Below are 19,613 nucleotides of genomic sequence, written 5' to 3'. Positions count from 1 at the left end.
CAAAGGAACCTGATCGAACGAAGACGTTTTTTGTCCTTCCCATTGTACAGTTCCTCGGTTTCAGCATGGTCTTCAACGCACATCGATTTTAGAGGTGACTTTTGGGATTTGTTGGTGTCTTCTTTCTCATTTTCTCTTTCCTTTTCCTGCAAAGCTCACACCGTCCTCGTGGATGATCGAGTGCCACAACTGAGAGAAAACTTTTTTTTTTCTCAACACCTGTTTGTAAGAAAAATATATATATTCGCATGAAGTCTTTAAACTTGACAAACAATTTCAATGTAAACCATCACTCCTCAGTATTTCATACGAAGTGCCATTTCACTCCATAGTCTTTTCGGACTTCAAATGTGATAATTTATATGATTATAATTTAACTGCAGTGTTTTTTCCTTCTTCCAGCCAATTTTAATTGGCTCCCCTTCAACGCATCAGCTTTTGCAGTCCAGCCAGCTTAGTTTTTTACTGACATAAATCTGTATGTAGTTCGACAGAAGATGTCAACTGCAAAACTGCACATCCCCAAAACAACGTGAATTCATGTGGAGTGCAGTATAATGAAACGATATCATACAGGAATACCGGAATGCAAACTTACCTCATTGTCCATTGTGGACCACTGAATCCTGCCACCCCGTCCGTGATCAATGGGCGGTACCCCACACAACGCCACAGTCCCGGCGATGCACATCAGCACGCGTAAAGTACGCGCGCAGCGTGCAAACGAACGCAGGCTTACGCGAGAGCAGCACCAACACGCGCGGACACAAGACAATATGCGTGGAAAAGGGATGGTGCTTGCGCACAGCATTGGACTTGAATTTCTGTTCGCGTCCGCCACCGACGAGGAAACTGCGTGGTCCCATGGACCGACTACAACAACAACACCACAGCGATGCCGACGACGACGACGGCGAAGACGGACACCGGCCTCCACCGGTGGAGAGTTTACGGAGTCGTTTCAGTATCGCCGCCGATTGCGTTACAAGTGGTTCTCCGACGGGCGTCGTTGCGTCGTTCCGGCAAGTTGTTGCTGGTGATTACCATTCGTTTGACAGATTAGATTATCCCGGAGTAAACCGTCACTCAGCGAACCATTGCTCATTACGCCCGGGAGGCAGGCAGGTCAAAGGACGGAACGTTATATTTACTATTTCCTCCACCCTGACGGTTATGGCTCGTCAGCTTCGCTCATAATTAACCCCCCTCGATGGAACTCGAAAACGGGTGTCAACCCCCTCGAGTAAAATTAGCTGGCTTGTGCAGTTGAAGTTTAAATCAACCATTTAAGTAGCGCAGTTGTTGAACAAAGTGATCCCTGTGTCATTGGTGAAGTGGTAACTAATGATTGTTCCGCAATCATTGTATGCATTCAACGTGAAGTGTGATGGGCAATTGTGATATTCTTATCGAACAATAAGAAACAAAGATCAAAAGGGTAGTCATAGTAAATGGCTTGATCTTTAAACTAAACACACCTTTAAAATTCGTTTTGGTGAAAGAAGTTAATATTTGCTATCGTTCGCTACTTTAACGCACCAAAAGAATAGATACGAAACGTGTTCGTAGCTGTGCGAGTTTATGCGCGGTAAGTTGATGGAAACATTGTGTACACTTTTGCACTGGCCGCAGAAAAGGTGGAAACACCTTTTTGGGTTTCGGTGGTGTTACGCAACTTCTGGTTACCCGGCACTGGAATGTATAAATACTTTCCCGCTTTCGATCGGCCTTGCGCTTGGTTGCGGCGATTTGTGCTGTTTGGAAACCTCAGTTTGCCGCCTTTTGCCTTTTTCTGATCGCTTTGCAAAAGTATTTGTCTCCTCGTGAGCTGAACCCTTCCCAAAAAGATACTGCGGAAAATAACGAGCGTGTGCTCCACCGTCATGACCAGTCAAGTGATGCTGATGGAACTTAAGTTAATTCAAACGACGACTTTGCCATTCGTTGTTTCCGGCGGACTTAGTGAAACAATGTATACCAACAACCCTTTCACTAACTGGGTCCCGCTATGTTTTGAAGAAATACCATGCAGTTGGCTGAATCGTGCTTGTATTCCAAAATTGAACCATGTGGAAATGTGCAGCAGATCCGCTTCCGGGCAGATTTCCGACCTTGCAATGGCCAGTGAGTCTATGTCGTGTCAAAAACTAAACTTAGAAAGCAGCACTGAAAAACACGTATTTTATCATTCGTGCCTAAGTGAAACTTGTTCCGAGTACTCTTCGGTGGAAGCTTCATCTCCGTATTTCGTGTGAAACACTCAGTAATTTCGTGATAGTTTTTAGATAGTAAAATTGTCTGGTTTTTAAGAACTCATTTACTTCCTTAATAGTATTAAGATTGCAACGTGTTTTCGGCATCGGTAGACACATTTAAGATCCTCACATACATATTTGAAGCCAGACAGAGTGGATAAGAACACAGCGTCGTTACAATGCAAACAGAGCAACTTGAGACTTTATATTGTGTGCAAAATAACTTCACACCTCGTGGAGAACCATACTCCAATATAGGGATTGAAATGGCTGTTCAAACTATCGTCTTCTCCTATTTATTCTAAAGCTAAGGGATACAGTTAGGTAGAATTTTGACAAAAAAGGTTATACCTTTACAAGCTTTATTCAAATCAAATTAAATTTCTACATCAAAACTATTGGATTATACATAACACATTATTGATAAACCTTAAAATACATCTAACTCTGGCAATTCTATATGTTTGAAAGAGCGCTTGTAAAACTTGTTTAAAATAAGTATAATAATGACCTCGTGTTCAAGGATGTCGAATGAATATGAATTTGAATATTCTTTGGCTGCATCAAAAACGTGTTCGTACCCAAATGAGGCACCAAACTACCCACAAAAACACGGATATGTTTCAACGATTTCAGGTTTTTACTCTAAATTGCACTCCTCCTGCACACCATGGATGAGTCCAAGTCAGCTATGACTGCTGTCGAAGAAACTCGTCTTTTTGGCGAAGTGCCGCAGGTGATCTTATCTTTGCCGGATGAAAAGCCAGCCAGACCAACAGAGGACAACATACCCTCCAAGCAACATCTGGTCGACAATGAAAGTTCCGGTATTAGCAGCGCCAAGAGTAGCATCATGGGCATCGGACTAGACGGGCCCCCGGAAACAGAAAATGACTCCAACATAGGAAGTCAGCTTGAACACGATACGGATCGAGCACATCAGACTGATTCGATGGCTACGGTGGTGATCGATATGGAAACAACGATTGAAGGTGAGTTCTACAAAACTATGGGTATGAAAAGGTTCAAAGGTAAACTAAATGCCAACCTTAACGTATTTGCTGGTAGGTTAGGGCGATTGTTTAGGAAAAAAATCCCACCCCATCCAAAAAAAATTTCAGAGGACAACCGCCTCCGATAAATTCAAACGGCTTTCAAGCCGAGCAAAACATATGTTTTATATGTCGTATGTTTTATATGACATATGTCGATAGGCCAAAATGACTCCTTTTATTTTTTGTAACAGATTGAACAGCATTATCTTTGTAACAAGCTTTTTTGAACAAATGATCCGCCGTGGGATGGAACCCTCGGTTAGAAAACCACATGCAAGATAAATATTAAACAAATCAAAACAATGCGGTTTTGTGTCGTCAGATTGGGCTCCAAGGCTTATAAAGTTAACACGATGCACACCGATCGAGCTTTTAAAAAGAGCTTTCAACCGGTTCGACCGCTTCACGGAACCTAATCTCTCTCCAATCGGTCATTTTCAAAATCCAACCAAAAACGTGTTTATCTATCTACCGTCCACAATCGTTCTGGGTTTTGATACAAACTCAATTATCACGTTTTTTATCGAGTTAATTGCCTTATATTTAAAAGGCTTCAAAACATTCAAAAATATTGTTACACGTCCAATTGATCCATCGGTGATTTTGTATGAAATGGGACTGTTTTCTCATACGTATATTTTTCTTAACGAGTATAATGTTGTAAATACTCTAATTTTATTTTAAGTACTGTAATTTTTCTGGGTTTGAAAAGTGCTAAAGTGCAATGAAAAATATTCAAATTGGAATAAACAATGGAGTAACCATCTGAGGTCCCGTAGTTGTATAAGCGTAAAATTGATCAAGATAAAAAAACGCAATTAGTTTCTTTAATAATTTATTAATATTGGTGACGAGCTGCTCGATTACGAATAAAGTAAAACTTTAAAGAAGTAGTGAAAGTAAAGTTTGGTTTAAAACCACCACCAACCGATGTTAGTGCATACCGTAAAATGGATTTCTCTGCAAGAATATATTACTTTACAGTTAATCATTCAAGGAAACCATTGCCAATATTTTTTTGTGTTCCAGTTATCGCTGTTTGGTAGAATGTTCGCCCTCCGCTTTGTTTGCTTTCTTCCCGCGTGCTGGCACACTGATCTCGGAACCATATTGTTGCGCAAGCTTGAACCAAACCCTCAATCGCCGCCATATGTTCATCCACACAATATTCGACAGGAAGGCAGGGGGCTCCAACGCCAAGTAAAAGATCTTTTGCTGGTCGTGCTGCACTCTCTTTCTGTACAATTGTCTTCTTGCTCTGTGCTACACTCATACTAATTGCGCACGGCGTATGAGTACAATTGCGCGGGTCGCGTACTTTGTCCGTACACGCGCTTCAATCGTTTGGCTGTATACGCAAGTACGCCGTGTGGTGTGCGCCCTGTTCGACGAAATCGGTTACGGTTTTTCATTTCACTCCCGGCGCGGAACCGCGGTCAGTCTCTTTCCGGGCGTTCACTGGAACAGAAGCAGAAGCGTTGTAACAGCGTGACGTGCATCCCAGAGGTTTCTTCGTGACTTCCCGTGTCCCTGTGTGTGCGTGTGAGAGTGTTTTTTTAATTTGTCGCTTGAGGTTAGTTAATCTACACATTCGGGGTGGCTTCTGCCTCATCGTCAACTCTGTGGTGGGGCTCCCCATGTATGCTTCAATTTGTCCATACCCGCCCGTTGTGTGTTGTTCAGTTACTGTAATCACCGTTTGATACGTGTCGTACGTGTATGCACAGTTTGTGCTCATTTGTGATGTCATGTACTGATTAACGAAATCTACAGATAGTTCCAGTAGTTTACAAAGGAAGCTATTTATCTGACTTTTCTTAAATGTTATAACGCCGCATATAACCACACGCCTACTGGCCAGCTTTGTTGGCGGGTAACTGTGCACCTTTTGATGCAATAAAATAAACCGTCAAAGGAACGTCTTTATGAGCAAAGACCGGTTCATATACAGTGAGTATAGCATTGAACAACAGCAGTGCTTGGGGCCAGCGAGCATGTGTGTGGAGATTAAGTAACCTGCGTACCGCCGTACTAGGGCGTACTTGCGCACTTACTTTCAGTTTTCGACTCCAGCAATCGAAGGAAAGCAAAGTTCGACAACAGTGCCTCGGTATTTGCCACGTTTGCGAGAACAGGACGGCCCCCGGATGATGACCATGCCGGTGCATGAAGCGAGGAAAAGTGCTGTCATCGATTACAATACATAAATTCACTCCCGCCTCGCTCTTTTTCTATTTGGCTCGATCCGTTCGATTCGTTTTTCTCTTGAAGGACGTGTGGTACTGCACTTGTAAGTGTGTTTGAGTGGCGATCGTAAATACGTTTGTGATTTTTTGGGGTGAATTTAATGTGGAAGCAGTTTTTTTTTCGTTGGCTTCGTGAAGAACTTTGACCGTGGTCCGTCCTTCTCCTTGAACGAAGTTGCAATCGAATGGGGTAGTGTAACGGGACTAATCATTACGTTGAAGAACGCGTATGAATGAAGTACCAAAACAAGTGGACCATCCGAAATAAAAAACGAAAGCCAACGGTTGACCTTCGGTTTAAAAGAATGGTCACCGTTTTTCGTTTGCTTCGCGTGTTATGCTTGTCATTGCATGGAAGTGCAATTGTTTATCTTATCTTGCGGCTTAGTAACATTTCGTTTAAATCCTATCTTTTATTCTCATTAATCGCTGATAACCGTGATACAAAGCTCCTTAGCCGACTGAACATGGATAAGTGTTGTTTTTCACTTCAAAAAAGAAACCATACCCGATAAAGTATCGCACCGATGGGACCTGTGACCTGTGGACTCCAGTGACGATTCCGATGAAAGAAAATCGGTCTACTCATCGTGCCAAAGCTGTTTTACGAGCTTGGTCAAATTTCAGCCAGCAATACGTGTTCTACAATGCAACGTTTTTTTGAAAGACATTTTAAGCAGTTAGCAATTAAAACTCTATTTACTCGGATCGCCTATACCTAGGATTGTGGAGCAAAGATTCATTCATCATCAAAAGATCAAAATGCAATCGAATATGCTTTCTTTTTTCCTTTTCCGATAATAAGTAGATAAATGTTTACTCTTTGATTACAATACGAATTTCAACGAATTTACAGAACTTGTTAACAGAAAACATACGGAACACCGGCAACTAAGACCATACTCTCGTTATCAGTAGATGGCGATGAAACATCGACCTTTGGCGTAGAGTAAAACGGAGAGAATGAATACGTATATAACACTTCTTGCTGTGTTCTCGAACAAGCCAAGCAAAGGCAGTAATTTCAAAACTGGTCCGTCGCGAAACAGGTTTTATTGGCCATTGGAACCGGCACTTTATGCACATTTATTTGCAACGAATACGCATGCCCTTTTTGCAATTAGCTGCACTTGTCATATGTGACTTGCCGTTGTACACTAAACTGAAATTGGTCTCAGTTTTTCTTTTCAATAGAATGTTCAAATGTTTGCAGGGAAATGATAATCTGTTTCATCCTAATAAAGTTCATCATTCTGGGTGAACTTTGTTGTACTTTGTACCCATTAATGTAACGCAAAGTACCGATCGTTATTCCTGTTTTTGTTTGCTACCAAAGGAAGAAGCATGACTAAGCACCTTTATGTTTGCATTTGCCATTTTTGTTGTTGTGTTTGTATGATTTTTTCTTGGGCTTGAGAGGAGACAAAATAGAATCTACTTCAAACTATTCACGATACGTGACTCGCTAACACACTACATGAAATATATTTCTTTAAAATACTACCTTCCATTTGCTTATGTTTAAAACCTAAGAAACTTTCGCCTCAGTGCTGAAAAGTTTCGTTAATGATGCACACGCGTGATATTATAGAAAGTCACCGAAAAGCCACGGGGGTATCCAAACCAGGCACGGTCCTGATCAGCGATGTGTAAAAAATAGAAAACTAATTAGTAGTCAAAAATCTACACCATCATGGCATTGCGACGTTCAGTGTCATTTAGCGTATGCTCATGCAAAGCCGCCGCCTTTAGAAGATGACGCGAGTGTGTATGACCCTTGGATACATTTGCGAATGAAGTCGCAGCAATGGTTATGGATTACGGCACCAGATTTAACCTTTTTTTAACAGAACAAATTTTCCGTCGATTATTGTTGAAATTCCTGGGTTTATGCTTACCACTACCAATATATTAATTGCAGGATGTTAATAATGAGAAGCGTATGCCTGGTACCGATTGTATTCGCTGTGGGGGTAGTGTTATGAGCTCGGGTTACCCAACACACCACAGATTAATGCGCCAGGTACTTAAATGTACATACATCCTCCTTCTTCTGTCTACCGTATCGACTCCGGCAGAGTGGGGTGAAGTTGTGAGGAGAGATTACCAAAATTTTGCCTCATCATGCGCTTAAACCCCTTTCTTTTTTTTTATTAACCAGAGGGGTAGGGGGAGGGAGGGGATAAGTGATCTTCCGTAGACAAATCTACGTTTCGCATCTCCGTAGAGGCTCGTGGTGCAGCACCTACCTCCGGTTAACCAAATTTCATCCTACTTTTGCTAGTACATCACATTGTTCCGGAAAAGTGTTGAAAATAGTAAGGCCAGCTTAAATGGGATAAAGCACGTGAGAATAGTTTGATAACGGCTTACAGAGAGTAACCGTTACGGAACGTTACTAAAGTATTTCAAAGGACAACACTGCCGAAACAGCGTCCCGGTGAATGCTACATGTGTAGTGGCTACATGTGGACACAGTTGCTAAAAAAATCGTTTGTATCTTGTAATGCAGCATCCCCCAGTTTTGTGTAAGTGTTTATTGGACAAATTAGCGTCGCTACCTGTGTTGTTTGCCGTTGTTTTTTTCTATCTTCAAAGCCGCAATGTTCTCTGTGTGCGTTCCGTCGGAGCGCGAACCGTCCAATAAACCAGGTCCAGGTTGTTTTGACATTTCAAACAAAACAAACCCCGGTACGAAACTAGGGTATCGAAAGTGGAAAAGGAGGTCTCCAACAGACTGTTAGGAAGATTCGCTTCTCGTCCGGTTGTTGTTTGGAAGCAGCAGCAGTAGAAGGTACTGGCACGCTAAAGATTCATCCTTTTATGCCACGAATATCAACCGGTGCTGTATCGTATTTACTGTTTTGATTTGCAGTGAAAATGTGTACATCCCAGCAACATCGCTATCCCAAAGCAGAGTGTTGTGTTATTGGTTTTTATTTAACTTAACTCGGTTGTGTTGCTAACAACTAATCTCATAGCTTTGTGATTCCTTCGGTAGAAACTTAGAAGTAAGAACTTCGTATAATGAAGCTAGATGTTCATTATGAAAAAGGGTCAATATTGCTAAGACGTGCCTACTTATTTTCATGTTCCAACAGTAACTGCTTTCGACGTTGCACAACGCACAAATCGATTTTCTGTCTTTCGCACGTCGATGCTGCGTGTCCCGGGATACAAATCGCGTTCCTCAATGAACCCCCCACTGCGGGGGAAACATTGGTTGTGTTGTAACTCTTGGAACTGGTTTTTTGTTTGCACGGCCATAGGGCATATCGGTACGGAAATTGATTGTTTTTAACTAATTCTTCTTTGCAGATACAACCGCCGTGCGGAATTATTCCAACATGAGTTACTCAGACGTACGTACTCCATAAAATTTCAGTGCGCGGTGGATGCTGCCACCACATTTGATCTTTACTAATGTCCCCTTTCGTCTCGCAATCTCACCCGTAGGTTGTTCAACAGCTGCGAGCTTCATTCAACAGTGGCAAGACACGAAACGTGGAGTTCAGGTAGGTCTGTGTGGCGGGTTTCATGAACAACGTGCGCGTTATGATTAGTCAAACTTCGCCCAACACCCCTCCTACTGTACCCCCACTCAGATTCATGTATTCATGCTCCCACTGGCGAATAGATTGGCACTCAAACACTTTTTAAGATTGAGGAAAAAAACTTTAAAGTTGTTGCTTACTGGTCATTTTTCGGATAAGAGCACATGAGTGTATGCATAATCTTGATTCGCGTATGAAGATGGTTTTCATTTGCACATTAAATAAAGGTAATTAAGACGATGACTTGCAAACAAATGGACAAAAAGCTTGAAAATATAGTGTTATAGTGTAAATGCTGGTGCTCATACCAGTGCAATTGTTTAAAATTCATATCTCTTGACAGGATCAAACAGCTCCAAGCGCTGCAGCGATGCTACGAGGAAAACACCGCCGAAATGGCGAATGTTTTGGCCTCGGATCTGCGAAAGCACAAACAGGAAGCGCACCTGCTGGAGATCGAGTTCATCCTGAATGACCTGCGCAACACGCTGTACAACCTGCGCGACTGGGTGAAGCCGGAGAAGCCGGACAAAAGCCTGGTCAACATGATGGACGGCGTGTACATCTACAAGGACCCGTTCGGTGTAGTGCTGGTCATCGGTGCCTGGAACTATCCGTTGCAGCTTACGCTGGTGCCGGTGGCAGCGGCCATAGCCGCCGGAAACTGCGTCGTCATTAAACCGAGCGAGGTGGCCCCTGCGTCGGCGAAATTCATTGCCGAAATGCTGCCAAAGTATTTGGACGCGGTAAGTAACCGACTACCGATCCTTCGCGTGATTTTTAAACTTTGCAAAAACACACCATTCGAAGAAGGTGTATTAGTTTATTGCTGTAGGTGGCTTTCGTATGCTTATTTCAATCGATTATTGTGACATGAAAAATGGACACAACCATTACACACTGTTGGGCGCGAAGACCCAAAATTAAAAAAAATGAATTAAAATACTGCTGTAAAATTGTGTATCCATTTTCTTCAGAAGCTTAGCCTATGAATGAGTTATAGAGTCTTAAATTATCAGTTCAGTTTACAAATAGTTACCACCGGGAATTTATTATCAATTGTTAGTCAGTGTTGGTAAATTGCAACTGTGTATGTGTTGCCATCACTTGGCATGGTTTCCTTGATTGAACATATTTTTTTTGTTTCATACTTTTTTTTCGCAATGATTGAAGGATGATTACGATATACAGAACTTTCTTTTGCTTGAATGTTCATGATCGGCTTAGTATAGGTTTTTTGCAATGAATGCATTGCAGCTTTTTCTGTCCGTTTTGGCTTTAACTGGTGTTGACCAATCTGGTCGAATGGTTTTTTCCTCGACGCCTTTTAAGGCTGACCCGTTCGTCCAATATTTCCTCACGCACGCGAAATTAACAACATTCCACTCGCACGTAGTATTGCGTCGTTACATGTTGTGATGAGCGGTGTTTCTCGTTTCTTTCTTCTCCGTCCCTTTTAGGACTGCTATCGCGTGGTGACGGGTGGACCGAAGGAAACGTCCGAGTTGCTGAAGGAAAAGTTCGACTATGTGTTCTACACCGGTTCGGGTCGGGTGGGTAAAATCATCCACCAGGCGTGCAGCGAAAACCTGACTCCCTGTACACTAGAGCTCGGCGGCAAGAGTCCATGCTATCTGGACGGTACGGCGAACATTGCCGTCGCAACGCGGCGCATCTTGTGGGGCAAGTTTATCAACGCTGGCCAGACGTGCATAGCGCCCGACTATGTGCTGTGCAGCAAGCAGGTACAGAAGCAGTTCCTCGAAGAGGCCCGCAAGGTGCTGAATGAGTGGTACGGTGCAAACCCGAAAGACAGTCCCGATTTGTGCCGCATCATTAACCAGAACCACTTTCAGTGAGTATGGACCCCATAGTGCAAGAAAGGTGGCACTATGTGGCAATGTAGTAAGACACTAACATTCCTTCACAACGTTCTTCTTTATAAACCAGACGACTTACATCACTACTGAAGGGTGCTAATGTGGCGATTGGTGGCGAAACAGATCTGCAAGATCGCTACATTGCGCCGACGATCTTGGTCGATGTGAAGTCCACCGATCCGGTGATGCAGGACGAAATCTTTGGACCTATCCTGCCCATCTTAAACGTGGACAATGCTTACGATGCTATTAAGTTTATCAACTCCAGGTATTGTGTACTTCCGTGTGGAATGAAAATGCAGTAAATGCAATCGACGACAACGACGCTGGGACCGCATTTTCATCACATTTACTGTATTGATTTTCCCATTTGCATGTAAATTGATTGTCTTTTATTTGTTTGTTTTCAACCACCAAACCATGTCTTCCGATTGGACGTGCAACGGCGGGGCTATTTCGCCATCATCATGTTTCCGTACATTCCGTAAAATTGTGTCGCTGTGCATCTCATCGACCACACCATCGCCAACCGTTTTCCCTTAAACACATGCCACATTCTTCGCCGAACCCGCCAAAATTGTCCACCTGGGGCGAATTCTTCCGTCACATTTGTTCGCGCCGCATAGATCACCGCCCCTTGTCATGTACATTTTCACGCTAGACACCAAAATTCAAGAACTTTTCGTAAACGGTACTCGATCGGGCAGTATGTGCCTGAACGATACGATCATGCAGTATGCCGGTAAGAAGGCCCAAGGCCTTTTTTCAAATCATTTAAATTCTTTAAAACGATTAGAAATATGTCTATATTTGGCCTAATTAGACTTATTCGATTGGTGACGGTTAGATTATTATCTTCGTACACAAATACTAGAATCATGTTTTAGATTTTCGGTCGGTGTTGGTATTTTGATCGTTTTCCCAGTTCCATAGCCCGGGGATATGGTGATGGTTGTTAACCTATTTTTTATATTTGTTTTCAGAAACTTTGTTGTATTTCACATTATATCTTTCTCGCCTTTTTAAAAATACCTTCAACCATAACCAAGCTGATCGTATGTGGTTTGCCTTCTGTTTTTTCTGGTTTTGGGATTACGTATTACGCTAGCGATAAACCGCTCTGCCTGTACATCTTTAGTGAGAACAAGTCGGATAGACGTACGCTTTTAGAAAATACCACCAGCGGAGGTGTTTGCGTTAACGATACCCTCATGCACTGTGCAGGTTAGCTAGTGTTAAATTAAAATTAATGCGATTTTATACAATACATACACACTAACCCTTACACCAAACACAAGAAAAGTACGCTTAAAGGTTTCATGCTTGAGTGCGATAAAGTAATTTATTTCCTGATCCTTAGAATTTTCTAGTATCGTTCGAGTACCTTCCTTCTTTTTTATGCATTTTTCATGCAGTCATCATCATCGATATTGAAAGACCTTATCGTTTTAAATCTTACATCTTTTCTTTCAATTTGCAGAGACAAACCATTATGTTTGTACATTTTTATTCAAAATGAACAGGACCGTGATGCTATCATAGTAAACACCTCGAGTGGTGGCATTTGCGTAAACGATGCTTTGACCCATTTTGCAGGTTAGATGTTAACGTAAAATAGATGATAAATCCTCTTTCTAAAAAAACCCCAATTCGAAGAACTTCAAAGTAATACGAGAATGGCATTACATTTTTCAATACGGTTTTGTTTTAAGTGTCTTGTTCCGTTTACCGATACTTTTATCATGCTTTTGGTCATTGTTGTTACCATTGTGTCCTAGCATTCACTGATTTGGGTTCACTATTACATTTCTGTTGTTGAGTAAAGTTCTGTTTATTTCAATTAAAAAACGCCTCAAATGAACCATCCAACAGGGATAAACCACTGGCTCTTTACATCTTTAGCGAGCACGAGGCGGATCGTGCCAAAATTATTGAACATACTTCCAGTGGTGGCATTTGCATTAATGATACGATGACACACTTAGCAGGTATCGAATCTTTTTTTATCTTTTTGCATGATGTTCTACCATGTGCTGTGCGATGATCGAATGGTCAATTTCTTCAAAGAACTATGACGAAAAAACTTGAACTTAAAAAAAGAAAGAAAAACTTTCAGCGTAGCTTTCAACATAGTTTTCACTGACCCTTAACCATAGAATGTAAATATTTTAGATTATACAGAATAGATTGGCAGTAAAATTCATTGCATAACAATACAATTTCAATTTGGTCAAAAACAGTTTTTAACCTATTAGTCTAATGCACCAAAAAAATGTTTTAGTTTGTTTAGAAAAATATTCCCAAACAAAATTACTTCCTTGTTTCAAACTTGCTCATGCAAACCTCTTCTTCCAGTTGAATCATTGCCGTTCGGTGGTGTTGGGCCAAGCGGCATGGGTTCCTATCACGGCAAATACTCGTTCGACACGTTCGTACACAAAAAGTCCTGCCTGACGAAGGACTTTAATCCGATCGGTGAGAAACTGGCCGCGTAAGTTTTTTTTTTCTGCGAACAATTGCTATCTTGCATAAGGTTACTGCTTCGGTCAATGCATTATATTGATTTTCTGTCTATCCTCTCCTCAGCTCCCGGTATCCACCGTACTCGGAAAGTAAGCTGTCCTTCCTGAGCACCCTGCTGAAGAAGCGTCAGGGAATTAACACTGCCTTTTTGCCATATCTACTGATGTTCGGCATCGGCGTTGCATCGACTCTCCTAGTGAGCACTATCCTCAAGGTAAATGTAGTACTTGCTTATTTGCAGGCATATCAACTGCACTACGTTTTGCTCATCATTAAACTTACGACTTTCCCATGTCCGCTTTATTTGTAACTCCACTCTTTCAGAAACGTTTAAAGTGATCCTGGAACGTTTAAAGGGCATAAGCAAGAGAAAACATATGGTGATGGGTACAAGATCGGAAGCATGGCATAAGAAAAGTGTTGCAGCTTGTTTGTCGTATATATCAATAAAAAGATGCATACAGTATTAGCTGATCTTTGATGAAATGGATGGCTTTCGTTTTTTATGTATATCGGAAAATAAGTGCTTTTGAAATAATTTTAAAGAAGTATCATAGTCATTTTGAAAGGAAAAGATTACCATCAATGTGTACACACATGTCAGTTATGTTGAAAATTGTTTAACAAACACACGATTAAGTGTGTAGTTTCAACTGTAGCTCCATTTTGATCGAAATGCTCTTGCAATGTGGGAAGGTTTTTAAAAAAATAGTTTCGTATCATAAGCGAATTAATTTTGATTGAATGTCACTTCCCAAGTTGTTATGAGAGTACTAACAGTTCTCATTTTATTCCCTATTTTCAGGATGACGACTAAACCTCACTAAAATGCAGGCACTGCAGCAAGACTACAAAGTTTGTAAGAAGCGTTAATTATTCCTGATACAACCAAGGAATAACTAGAGTGAACGGGAAAGAAGTGGATCGGTACACCCAGAAAATAGCGCACGTGGTGGCGCAGCAATAGTCGTGTTTTGTTCACTTTTTTAAACTAAGTTTTAAGAACATTATTTCATTTCGACACAAATGTGATGGGCTTTTTCCTGCACCTCTTCCAGCCGGTATCTGGGTTTGGTGATGAGAAGATGAAGGATAAAAAATAGATTTATTAAAGACAAACAAGATTAGGAAAAAAGTGTCATGTTTTTAACAGGTGATAGCTGTAATACGAAAGTGCACGTTACGAAATAGACCAGCATGACCTAATTTTTTGCTAGGATATAAGTTTTAAAACAATCGAGAAATCCTCGATCAGACATCCTCGTAAAGTACAGGTAAAAATGCATCGTTTTGGAACGTTTCATTGATGGTAATATGCAATAAACATTTTGGTGATTCATGAATAAGCAGTACTGATCTTTTATTTACCAGAACAATTATAATATTGCGTGGAGATATGAATAGTTATCTGAATTTGACACCTAATCCATCTTGGTTGCTGTAAATCTTGTGAGTTCTCAAGTGAGGACAAGAATGCATTTTTCTGGACAAATGTCAAATGCCAGTTATGTCATCACCAGATAGCGAGAAAAAAGTGTTTACAAAACAGACCGCTAGTGACCAGTGCCGGGAAACATTAACAAAGAATTGCCAAAATGATAACTTTGGCCATTTTAAAGCCCCACTGCCTAAAAAATCCAATCGCATACGAATCGATCCAGCAAGCTTTCGTTACCAATGGGTTGAAAGTGGTGGCGAGTAAACGAATGCGACTGTCCAGAGATGAAGCGGAACAGTTTTATGAAGAACACCGGCACAAGTTCTTCTTTCGTCGTCTGGTTTCTCTCATGAGCAGGTTAGTGACGCCCAATTTCCCTATCGTTCGTGCTGTTTCATTGAGTTTCCTTTTTAGTGGCCCTTCTGAAATTGTCCTCCTATCCGGGGAAAATGCAATTCAGCGGTGGAGGGACATAATGGGTCCTACGAAAGTGTTGAAAGCAGTTTATTCACATCCGGAGTGTATTCGCAGTCATTTCGGCATTTCGGACACCAGAAATGCTGCACATGGTTCTGGTTTGTAGTTACACAAAATACTCTTCTAGCTGCATCGTGAAAACTCATGTTATTCAAATTTCAGATTCGGAACAATCGGTTGCAAAGGAGAGTGAATTTTTCTTCAATTGAAGGTATTCCCTAGCAAGTTTTTATATTTCTATGTTGTCTAATGTATAAGCTAAAATAAACGATAAAATAATCTAAAATAATTATCATACGCCTGGTATTACCAATGATGAGAATCTGTGCAATGAAACTTTAAATTAAAAAAACGTATGAACTCACCTACGTTTCACCGCATCTTGGTTCACGATAAGCCTATCAAACGTCATGTATACTAGTGGTGGAAATTGACGTTCCATGAGGGATCAAAGTTTTTAAACTACGATCCGATAATGGAACCAATCCTTTCATTTAAGGATGCTTCCGAAAATCAGGAGCATATTTTCAACGAAGATTATCTATAAAGTTGTTATTGGAACGTTATTCGTAGAACACTTGGACGAGCAAAGAGCTCTCTGTGGGGATCGAGGAAACTCATTCAATCCGACTCCGACAATGCATCTCTCCGATCGTCACTACTCGGGTCAACATTGCCTGTCATTGCCAAGTTTGTGTCGCTCGTTGTAGAATATTCTTCCTAAATTGCGTGATTGAATTATAGGCTCCCTTCTGCGTGGCTGAAACATTTTGCGTCGATTGTTTTAGCTGTGATTACAAAAACTATACAACCACCAACCGAAAAGGAAGATGTCCGGCAATCAGGATCAAGTAAAGCAGTTTTCACAGATAACCGGCGCATCGGAGGAAAGAGCCAAGTTCTTTATGGACGCCGCCAACAATGAGTTGCAGGTAGGATGTGAAGCATTGCAGCATAAGCGAACGAGACTGTAATGTTGAACGTTCCGCGTACCGTTTCCTAGGTAGCATTGTGCAACTTCTATGAGAATGAAAACGCGGACGTTTCAGACGACGAAAATCCGCCTGCTGAACCATCATCCATCCAGTTTGCTAGAGCGGAAAAGACGAAGACAAAGAAAGCACCAAAGCCACAATCAAAGTAAGCAGCAGTACTTTATTTTAGTGGTAATCCTGTCTTACATTAACTTCAACTTTGTTGTTACATTCTAGCATTGCTACGCTCCACACATTGAATTCATCCTCCTCGGAGGACGAGGAGGAGCAAGGCCAAGCGTTCTACGCTGGAGGTTCGGAACGTTCCGGACAGCAGGTGCTGGGTCCTCCGAGAAAAAATCCGATAAAGGATTACGTATCGGAAATTTTCCGCTCGGCCCAGCAGGGTAATCTGGAAACATTCGATCCTTCGGACGAAAGTGGTGGCTCCAGCTGTTCTCTGTATGCCGGTACAGGCTATCGGCTCGGCCAAACCGAGGACGACCATCAGGAGGTGGCGGCCCGTGGATCTCGCTCTGGGGCCGGGGCTCAAAATCTAGAGATAGTAACGCTCACCCTGTGGCGCCAGGGATTCGTTATCAATGACGGAGAGCTGCGTCTGTACGATGACCCGGCAAACAGAGAATTCTTCGAGTCAATCACCCGGGGTGAGATTCCGGAGGAGCTACGTTCCAAGGGACAGACAATGTTCCGGGTTGATCTGAAGGACAATCGGCACGAGGAGTACGTGAAGCGCGGTAAACCGTTCAAGGCGTTCGGTGGAGCGGGACAAACGCTCGGTAGTCCGGTACCGCCCATGGCAACGACCAGTGGTAGTAGTGGGAGCAACACAAACATCGACTCTAATGCCGATGGAAAAAACAATGAAGAAAATGAAAAACGTGCCGCCGAGGAGCTAGCGCTGGACGGTTCCCAACCGACGACGGCTCTGCAGATTCGTTTGGCTGACGGAAGTCGATTATCGGCACGCTTCAACCAGTCACATACCGTCGATCAGGTACGGCAGTATATCCTGACGGCTCGACCGCAGTATGCCGCACAAAACTTTGCTCTTCTGACAACGTTCCCGAGCAAGGAGCTCAGCGATGGTATGCAAACGTTAAAGGATGCCGGTCTGCTGAATGCAGCCATCATGCAGCGCTTGAAATAGTCGATTAGAGGAGGCTGGCGAAGGCACGCTTTCCGTTACAAGCTACAAAGCCTGTGGGAACCGGGTGCCTGTTGGGAATAATATTTAGAACGCTCCAGTTCAGTGGAAGGAGTTTCTTTAGGTTTATGGATTTTCGATTTATGAATGAATTCAATATTTTATACTTTCACTCCCTCGAAAGCATCGATCGGTGCACACGAACGCACGTCGATTTCCGCAGGTTCATAATCCTTAAAAATGGCTCATTTGCCTGGTGTTTGAGAGACAATTGTGATAAACCCTGGTGGAAAATATGTATCGTTGCTGAACTTGGAAATATATATATTAATCGGTGATTAACAATCGACTTATTTCCGTTCGGCTTATACCGCAAACCAATACTTAAAGATTTGTATGGTTGTTCACTAGTATTACTATTACAAAACGAGGCCTCTACAATTATATTTGTCTTACTTTCACTGTTCTAATTCACTCTTTATTATATAATTTGAAAGGGAAATATCATCAACACTTGGATCATTGACTAGCAGAAGATTTACAAACGGACGTAGCATTCTTTTCTTAGTCGCTATGGCATGATTTTGACTGAATCATGAATGAATATTAAACACATAAAAATTCAAATTAAGCTGCACGATCATAGTTGCTTCGTGCGTAATGTGAAACAAAACTTTTCGTTTAGCTGAGTTGCTATTAGCGGAAAAAATGTTAGTATGGATCATTGTAGTCTCCGGTATAATGAAGTAGATTCTAGCTGCTTAAAATGCCGTTGGCATCAATCCCATTGCTTCGAGAAACTGTCCCATCGGCGACTGCTTCACGCCCACGATCTCTACCGCATTTGTGATTTTGTTCTTAATGTTTCTTAGTCGTAGCGATGCATGCACAAAGGTCACTGTTGGGGGGGAAGAGGGTTCATATTGTTAATGGTTCCTTGATGATAAAATTGATCGTCGTAAAGTATGTGTTTTTTTTGTTTCTTACATGAGAACGGAAGCAACACGGCGAGCGCGACGATGAGTACGGAATCGAACAGGTAGAGGACCATGTAGCCGCCAAGTACGGTTCCGGCCAGAATAGCCCACTTGTTTGGCTGTTGGTTTGGATCGGCTCCGACGGAGCGACGCGCATCTTGGGCAAAGAAGCGCACAAAAACGTACCCCAGTACGCCGATAATTGTCAATCCGAGCAGGACCTTCATCGGGTGGAGGAGTCCGAAGAGCAGAAACAAGGTGACGGTCATGACGAAATAGTTCGTTTGGTAGTAAAGCAGGTTGTTCACCACTCGATTTCCCCACTTTTCAAAGTCCTGAAAGTTGGGCAATTGAAAACGGGCAGATTCCAACAGGAAATCGCTTAAAGACCGAAGCGGTGCTAGATGCAGATTGTCCAGCGTGCCAGGTCCTTGTGTAGTCGTCATGTTCAGTTTGTTGAGTTTTTTCCACCGTGGAACTGTGAAATAAAGTTGAAGAAGGCTTTTAGGTTCTTGCAGTGGAGCTGCCAACAATACACCTGGCTTTGCAGTCCGTACTTATCGCCAGTGCGAATGAAGTCGGCTAAAAATATCTCCCTCGTATGACGGAAAAAGGCCCACAGGATGATGACTGTTCACTCACCTATCAAAGAATATTTTCAATCGCAGGCAAATTGTACAAAAAAGATGCCAACTTCTTCTTGCTTCCTATTCTCGGGATGATGATGGTTGGGTTGGTCGATTTTGCTGTTCGTGTGACACATCGGACTCCGCGAAAAAGTGTTTTGACAGTTGCGATGAGGTCATTTTTGTAAACATGATGATGTCAAATATGCGCAATAAGTTCAATGAAATTTAATTTAGTAGTTTCACTGCGATTTGTCCGACGAAATCAGGTTTCCAATACGAAAAGTCGACAAGAAAATTACGAACTGATCAGGATGGAAAAGTATCGGTAATGTGTAATCATCCAAAATGCTGTGAGTTTTACTGCAAAAAAAAAATACATCATTAGGCTGGTTTTTCCTGGATTTCCTGTTGGTGGGAATACAGCCGGCCGCAAAATT

At 42.1% G+C, this 19,613-nt stretch overlaps 4 protein-coding genes across 9 annotated transcripts; 3 read left to right on the top strand and 1 right to left on the bottom strand.

Moving 5' to 3' along the window:
* The first annotated feature begins 4,768 nt into the window (after nt 1-4,768).
* Nucleotides 4,769-14,856, top strand: LOC131264312 (aldehyde dehydrogenase family 3 member B1). 5 transcript variants are annotated; one of them, XM_058266608.1, is made up of 10 exons: nt 4,769-4,883; nt 8,875-8,918; nt 9,013-9,071; nt 9,454-9,856; nt 10,571-10,965; nt 11,061-11,258; nt 11,617-11,732; nt 13,346-13,481; nt 13,577-13,727; nt 14,319-14,856. In XM_058266608.1, the coding sequence occupies exons 2-10, from the start codon at nt 8,904-8,906 to the stop codon at nt 14,328-14,330; spliced, it is 1,485 nt and encodes a 494-aa protein (XP_058122591.1). In that variant the 5' UTR covers nt 4,769-4,883; nt 8,875-8,903; the 3' UTR covers nt 14,331-14,856. The 5 variants fall into 5 exon arrangements, with proteins under 5 accessions (XP_058122591.1, XP_058122588.1, XP_058122587.1 ...); XM_058266605.1 differs by lacking the exons at nt 11,617-11,732; nt 14,319-14,856 and adding exons at nt 12,099-12,214; nt 13,838-14,034; XM_058266604.1 differs by lacking the exon at nt 14,319-14,856 and adding an exon at nt 13,838-14,026.
* Nucleotides 14,857-15,058: 202 nt separating this feature from the next.
* On the top strand, nt 15,059-15,729 carry LOC131264343 (nucleoside diphosphate kinase 6). Its single transcript, XM_058266646.1, has 3 exons — nt 15,059-15,308; nt 15,366-15,526; nt 15,591-15,729. The coding sequence occupies exons 1-3, from the start codon at nt 15,109-15,111 to the stop codon at nt 15,635-15,637; spliced, it is 408 nt and encodes a 135-aa protein (XP_058122629.1). The 5' UTR covers nt 15,059-15,108; the 3' UTR covers nt 15,638-15,729.
* Nucleotides 15,730-16,105: 376 nt separating this feature from the next.
* On the top strand, nt 16,106-18,259 carry LOC131264319 (NSFL1 cofactor p47). The gene is made up of 3 exons (XM_058266615.1): nt 16,106-16,360; nt 16,432-16,568; nt 16,640-18,259. Exons 1-3 carry the CDS (start codon nt 16,259-16,261, stop codon nt 17,571-17,573), a joined length of 1,173 nt encoding a protein of 390 aa, XP_058122598.1. The 5' UTR covers nt 16,106-16,258; the 3' UTR covers nt 17,574-18,259.
* On the bottom strand, nt 18,020-19,302 carry LOC131264334 (PRA1 family protein 3). Of its 2 annotated transcripts, none has more exons than XM_058266635.1 (3): nt 19,105-19,235; nt 18,558-19,025; nt 18,020-18,468 (listed from the first exon to the last, which is right to left on the bottom strand). In XM_058266635.1, the coding sequence occupies exons 2-3, from the start codon at nt 18,991-18,993 to the stop codon at nt 18,332-18,334; spliced, it is 573 nt and encodes a 190-aa protein (XP_058122618.1). In that variant the 5' UTR covers nt 18,994-19,025; nt 19,105-19,235; the 3' UTR covers nt 18,020-18,331. The 2 variants fall into 2 exon arrangements, with proteins under 2 accessions (XP_058122618.1, XP_058122617.1); XM_058266634.1 differs by having other exon boundaries at nt 18,022-18,468; nt 19,190-19,302.
* Nucleotides 19,303-19,613: the final 311 nt, after the last annotated feature.

This window comes from Anopheles coustani, chromosome 2 (assembly GCF_943734705.1).
Source record: "Anopheles coustani chromosome 2, idAnoCousDA_361_x.2, whole genome shotgun sequence".
NCBI classification, from domain to species: Eukaryota; Metazoa; Arthropoda; class Insecta; order Diptera; family Culicidae; genus Anopheles; species Anopheles coustani.
This window is presented reverse-complemented; position numbering and strand designations above follow the sequence as displayed.